General features: G+C 39.7%; 1 protein-coding gene across 4 annotated transcripts in view; it reads right to left on the minus strand.

The window, feature by feature from the left end:
• ntm (neurotrimin) overlaps window positions 1–7500 on the minus strand; it is a 237060-nt gene that overhangs the window by 72925 nt on the left and 156635 nt on the right. The window contains exon 2 of one of the 4 annotated variants that reach the window (XM_027012682.2): window positions 470–560. In XM_027012682.2, the coding sequence (XP_026868483.2) occupies window positions 470–560 (91 nt within the window). Of the gene's footprint in view, window positions 1–469; window positions 988–7500 lie in introns of those variants that run through there. The other 3 variants (XM_027012681.2, XM_027012683.2, XM_027012684.2) reach the window with 3 other exon arrangements.

The raw sequence follows: 7500 nt of genomic DNA on the forward strand, positions 1-7500 counted from the left end.
AAATAAATGTATTTCCACCAGTTGTGATCTGCTTACGATGCACTGATGTTACCCATGGCATATATAACTTAAGCAGTATGGGTAAACTACAGTCATAATGACTTGGGTGTCCTTCATCTTTCACGTTTACGATGGATTCTTTACACATCTCTCACCTTTAATTCAACTTCTTAAACCTAAAAACTATTTAATAAATAAATATTTCCATATTTGGCTACCATGTTATTTATAACAGCACATATAAAAGTTAACCAATTTAATGATTTTATTTTGTTTAATTCTGTTATCATATTTATACTTTCATTTTATAAATTGTTCTTGGAACAGTATAGCGTGTGCTAGCTACAAATGTCACCCCCCAAAAATTACATTGCAAAGCGAAGTATTGCTGAGACGTCATTAACATCAGACAGGAGAAAATGACAGGTGTGATGAATAGATATGTTGCAGGAAAAGGCACACTGCTTACCTGAGAAACACCGTCTCCCCTTGTCGGACGGTAACATTGTCCATTACTTTGTTATCGGATTGAGAGTCCCCTTGACTTCGAACGTGCAGACCTGCAGGGACAATAAACAGTAGCCTGAGACATATCACCAGCAAACGGTTCCAGGACGTCGCGCAGTATCCACAGACTCTCATTTTCTGTTCAGTTATTTGATTCTGAAGGAGCCTAATTCCGTTTCACTGTAAACACACGGAAGGTTGAGACGCGTAGAAAAGTGTTAGATAGCCATTATACTTCATCTGTTAATCCAGATTTCATTCCCAGGTAGAAAAAAAACCTGCGCTCTAGAAATAGCGCAGCAGCTACAGTAAGCTTCTCGCGTCGTCAGAAGATTAAGCTGTTATATAGCATCGTAAATATATACAGCTCCGTGGTGATATCCTTGTCTGCACAGTCTATTTAGACTATTTGTATCGTTTGCCTTTGAGCTCCGCTGGAAAAAAAAAACCGTTTCCAACTTAATACGAACTACTTAAAGTTGAGACCGATGGAGTGAACAGTCTTGCCAAAAATGGGATTCAGGCTGCGCATACTCCGATGCGGAGAGTGGTTGTGATTGGCTCTGTGCTCTCATGTAGTTATGAGCACCGCCATACTCTCGTAAAACTAGGAGAGCGCAAAAAAAACCAAAAAAAACCACAAACGGGCATCACTTTTGACTGTTCTGCTTCTAAAATAAGCGCAAAAAGTGCTAAAGATTTATGTTTCACCAACCAACCATTATCTCACACTGAACGCGTAGACAGGTGGATGTTGTTGTCATGGCAGCAGCGTCACGCAGCGCGGAAAAAGTCCACAGTACAGGCGTAGTGTTTTGGCGATGAAATAAGTAGCGTTACGCGTTCATTCAGGTAATGCATCGTACACACTCCCCGAAACCGGTGCCGCCGCTGCGTGACAATATCCTTTCCCCACAGCGCCAAACAAATAAAACAAAATCAGAGGTAAATGGAAATAGAAGAGCTACGAATTTGCACGCCGAGTAGCCTATAACGGATGGGCTGCGGTATATGAATTATTCAAAGGCGTCGTTACAGTGACACCAGCAACAAATATGCTAGCCTATGTAAATAAACAAATTAATTAAAATCAGTACAGACAAATTTAATTTGATGATGAGTGTGCTCAATTTGAAGGACAAGAAGGTTGGAAACACTTCTGAAAGGGCTGAAACACCCATTTGTGTTTACTCAAGCCACACATGGCTCTTGACAACAGCACTCTAGAAGCAGATTCAACAAGTTGCGCGCTGCGCAGCTGATATCGGTATCTGCTTGTCGGATTTTACTGAAGTCTTTAAATTACCATCTCGACTGACACATTTGGCGAAAGACAAAGTAGGCTTCGTCACATAATTCCAGGAAAATCTGAATATTTACTTTGATACGTGCCTTTATTAATGTTGCCATGTAGCTGGTGGTTATTATTGTTCACTTGCATTGTAATACTTTCTCCTAGGGCGCACAGACATGCGACTCGGTAACGTGAATACCTGACTCAGATACCTAGTCTAAACTAGCAGAAAAGCACGTTTATGCATTTGACGTATAATTCATAGAATCAGTATTCGGGGAGCAACATGTACTAAGTGGGGCTACAAGAAAAAGGCTCTAAAAACTTCATCTTTTGTCCAATTGTTTCCAAGTTCTGCTCCTGTAGCAGCCAACTCCTGCAGTACAAATTGGAAGTATTACCCCATCGTCTAACTCACCCACATATCAGATGATGAGTTCTACTAGGCATGTTGGGAGCACTGAAAAAAAAAAGTGCTGTAGTTCTCCTGAACCAGGACTGGGAAACGGTCTTGTCTGATTCTTACCACACACAGGTACAGGGTTTGGCTTCGAGTCGTTTTAATCGATTTTAACCAATAGGGGGCACTTGCCTTGAAAGTGACCAAAATAGCCAAAGCTCACGCCCACTTGTTTGATCCTCTTCTGTCGGGTAAGAACAGTATGTGGCAACCGAGTGAGCACATAAATCTTGCCAGACCTTTATAAGCATGAATACATATCTCATATATCTCATGAACTCTCAAGCCTCAGACCTGGCATGTATGCCGTGAACAGATGCAGACATCAGGCATTTGCCTGTGTCACAGGTATGATGCCAGACATATCCAGAAGGAGATTCAGTGATGGCAGACTGTTCCGTGCAGCTACATCTCACACACTCCTAGTCCAGTCATCCCCAGATGTAACAAGCATGTTTCTGGGTCCACCAGATCTGCTGGAGCATCCTCCTGTCTCTCCTTGGTTAAAGTGCTCATATTCTTGCTTGTAACTATATTTTATGTTATTCTTTTAACCTTCACCCTCCAGTAGTTTTCCATGACACTCTGGTTTTTAAATTTATAACTGAAAGCAGAGACCTGTTCTGTACCTGGTATAGATAGTTCCCCATCTACAGGAGCATAGTGCTATGCAGTGATAACTCATTGCACTGAAAGGGTGGCAAATTCAGTCAAGGGAGTTTAATGAAACTCAGACAGCCTAAATGGGACTGTTAATACATAACTTATAAAAAAAGGCCAGAGCTCACATGCACCATTCACAGTAGCTACAGTATTTCTTTTTAGAAACAATTAGATTCAATTATTATCCGGATAAATTTAGAATTTTTAGTCTGCAAAGATGAAAAAAATGAAACATTACAATTTATTATTGCATCTGTCACTTTTTTAAGAGGCATATTTATTTGCTTTTAATAGCAAATTTGTGGTTATTCATGAAATAATATTCCTTTAATCATGAAACAATATTCCAATAGGTAGCCTCCTTACCTTAACCCTCAGTAGTGTGGGACTATTTAACTCAGTACTTTCGAGTCCGGCCGCAGTCCCAGAGAGGCCTAGCATTATATAGTTTAATATTTCCTCCATCTCTTAAGCTCTTAATGAGCTGAAGAAGGTTTATTAGATGTAAGAGCATCACTAATGTATTAATGGATAAATCACAGCTTTATTAAAGGATGTTATCTTACCATCACAGCTGTTTTGCCAGTAATTGCTAAGAGGGAAAAACTTAAGTACTTGTTCTTAAGTACTGTAGTGGGTATCTGTGCTGACCTTGGTTTATTCACGACTTGAAGACTCCACTACAATGCAAAGAGATATGTTTATCTATATTTATCTCAGGCTTTATTACTTATGTGAGAATATAAACTGTGCATATTTAATTTGAGTGAACTGTGAGAGAAATCATTTTTTGACTTTAACATTGGATACTCTATGCATGTATGTTTGTTTTTCTTTTTAATTATTTATAGATTCAAGCACCCCCCTACTCATTTGTATTAACGAAAGATTGCAATGTTAAAAAGCAGGCTATGTGCCCAGCGGTTCAGACAGTGCTGCGCGCATGCTGCACGTCTGCAAGCACCAGAGCTGTGTGGGCAGCACTCAGAAGGTGCAGGAGCCTTCAGCCTGCGCTGAGGAGAAGGGGAGGGGGCTACGATTAATACTAAGAGAGTAAAAGTAAATAGGAAAGAATGGAGAAGAAAAAGAAAAGAACCCCATCCTTGCAATTTCATCATCTCGTAATGCACTTAAGTCCAGGAGGAATCGACATAGGAAGGAAGGAAATGTGACTGCTCTATCGGGCTAAAATGAAGCTTGATGAAAGATGAAATTCCGTGGGTTCGGAAAATGAGAGCGTCTGCAGCCAAGCTTCCACAACTCTGCACCAAAATTGCATTGTTTTTGCCTGTGTGCTCTGAGACCACGCTGTTGTGTTTACCCGTGCACTGGGCACCCACACTGTGTTGTGTTTAACGACGCACCCTGCACACAATGCTGTGTGTTTACCTGTGAGCTTTGCACCCACGCTGCGGTGCATTTACCTGTACATGCTGCACCCACACTACAGTGTGTTTACCTGCGCACTCTTGGGAGATGGCAGATGCAGATTAAATGGAGCATATTTAGTGAGGAGCTCACTTTGCCCCTTGCTAGATTTGCACTCCATCGAGACCTTGCTGATGTGCACCATATGGTCTCCATGTTTATAAGACTATCCACTGGGGTTCCGTGATAATCAGGTCTCGGTCGTGGCAAAAGACTTCACAGAGAATGTCACAATATGTCTTACCATGGGGATCGTGGGTGAGAGATAATTGTATAGCAAATGTAACTGAGAAAAGGCTTTTTTAAAGATCAATAATTGCAGCTGTCACTTCATACAGTAAGTGATGAAAACTGTAGGTAATGATTCCTTAACATATGGGTAGGACAATGAGTTAATCTTGAGATGAGTGTAGTTTAGCTCCTGCTCTGGGTTGTGCAGTGACATGTCAGCTATTATATAAGATGCATGGGGAGATGAGTATGCTAAATGCTTTTGACTGTAACGGAACCACTTTGCACATGGCAGGAAGCCATACATCAGTTTTAGCTGGGAATCAGCTGAGAGGCAGGAATGCCTTATGAAATGATACACGAAGATTTAGTCACACTTAATATAGATGTGACTGGTGTTTTTGCAGTGACTGCAAAATATGAGTTGGCATGTGAAAATTAAACACTTAAATTGGTAAAAGTAAAGTTGTGAAAAAGTATGAAATATGTTTTGACATTTAAGATAAGATAACACTTTATTGATCCCAAAGGAAATTGCAGATTTTAAACCTATTCAGGTGACAGATCACTTTCATCTGCAGTATTGATATGATAGGTTCACTGGAATTCCATCACTTGATTCCTGTGTTGTGTGATTTGGTAGCATGCCTTTTGTACCCAGGATTTAAACCCAGTTTAAATTTTAATGTTCAAAATTATGACATTTTGAATTCCTCAAAGAAAACAGTAATTATGGGTAAGTAATCCTGGAAGAGAGACAATGCATGTCTCCAGATTGTCTCTGAAAATAGTAGTTATATTTTAGGAGAGAACTCCAAGTGGCTTGTGTTTGGAGTGCAGTTGTGCTTCTCTAAGTGTCCTTACACACACACACACACACAGAAACACACACACACACACACGCACACACACGCACACACACACACAGAAACACACACACACACAAACACACACACACACACACACACGTGTGCACATAGGGATGAGTGATCACTCAGATCTCTATCAAGCGGAGAAGAAGAATCTGAGCGAGGTGAAACAGATGCTGTTAGCTGAGAGAGGATGAGCACTTTGAAGAAGAAGTGATTCTTACTTTCCTCAGCGAAAGCTGCTGCTCTACTTCTCTCGGCTGTTTAACAGGTTAGAGTGGCTTTTCTCTCAAATGCACACGGTAATAGAGCAAAAGGAGCGAAAGGAGTTTGATCAAAGCGTGCAGTGACATTTTAACTTTAGAGGCATCATCAGATTTTGTAAGTAAAATATTATAGGAAGTATTCACAACACAAACAAAATTCATAATGTAGAGCACGCCATACAAGTGCATCAGAGCTACTCTAAATCTTATAAGGAATCATAAGTCATTAGAAATTATGATTGCTGCTTAAGATCTATATGCTACACACTAAGTAATTTGTCTTTTCGTTAATTCGTTTCATTCAACATTCATTCTTTGGATTATGACTTTAAATTAGTGATTATATGCATTTATATTAAACTACAGACCCACAAATAATGACCAGGTTGCATTAGCAGTCCCACTGGTGCCCAGCTCCTGCTGTATTCTAGGCTTTAGAAATAAGTCACACACCAATCATGTTGCAAAACTCTGATAAGTGGGATTGTCTCTATCTGGGGATCTTGACAGTAATAAAGTCTGAGAGGCAGAAGCAGATTAATGGAAATTATAAAAGTGAATAAAATGATTGTGTGATAATTTACCTCAACACTTTCAAGAGAGATAAATCTACACTGAGGTAGACTTCAGAGTATTGCGTGGACAGGAAAGGTTTTTCTTAGTTGTCTCCTTTAAGATCACAGGACTAAATGCTTAGCTTCTGAGAATGTTAATAATTCAAGCACCTGATAAGGTAGCTGACAGTGAAACGATTTTTTCTTTTCTTAACCAGAATATCACACTGATTATAGTGGATATCTTCATGAATCCAATCTCTTATACAAGAAAGAAAGAGAAATACATTTTGAGCAATGTACCAGATAGAAGGCTAATTGCCCAGGTAGCAGCAGGTGCAACCACAGTGAATTCTGATTCTTTTGTGCAGACATACAGAAAGCTTTCAAAAACTTTAGTAAATGGGTATATGAGAAACTTTTGAGTAAATGAGAAATGCAAATTATATGAATATATATATGCTACATGTGGTATTGCAAGTGTGCTCCCGGAGCTAGCTCAGCAATGATCTCAGTTTTGGACAATAATATTTTGCTCTAAATTTGCAGTACCTGAAACATGATGTGGCCGACAGCAGCGATGATAAACTTTGACCTTTTTATGAGTGAAAATCCTGCCACCCTAGGCTATGATGCAGTTTAAGCAAAGCATTCATTACATGTTATTTTCAAACACCAGGAAAGGTAAACATTTACATGTCCACTTTTTCAAATGAATGCCTGAATGTCATCATGTTACCTCTTTTGAAAGCACCCGATTCATGTTCTTCCCTGCCAAATGTACAGGTTCTATATTCAGGCATTCCTATACTGACAAGAGTAATAATTTGCAGGTCATCAATGCCCTGTCAATGCACCAACAGGACCCTAACGATCTTTGAATGATATGCCGAGGATGAAAATGTCGTACATCGACAGCCTAGCAGACATCAATGCTCAAAAATGTGAGCTTATCGAAAGAAACAGGAGCAACAACCAAAACAATATTTTCATAAGAAAATCAATCAATCAAACAAACAACACAACAGCAGCTGGAACAACACCAACTAACACAGTATACATTCTGCAGGTCTATACAACCCTGCTGGACATCATTTCACTGTGCTCATTTTATTTGCTGTATTTTTCAACGCTGGTTATAGAGGAAAAACAGGACACGCACTTTATTTATAAGGAACACCTAAACCTTGCAGGTGTGAAGATTAATCGCTCATCTGTTACCATTTAT

Source organism: Electrophorus electricus, chromosome 17 (assembly GCF_013358815.1).
Source record: "Electrophorus electricus isolate fEleEle1 chromosome 17, fEleEle1.pri, whole genome shotgun sequence".
In the NCBI taxonomy this organism is placed as follows: domain Eukaryota; kingdom Metazoa; phylum Chordata; class Actinopteri; order Gymnotiformes; family Gymnotidae; genus Electrophorus; species Electrophorus electricus.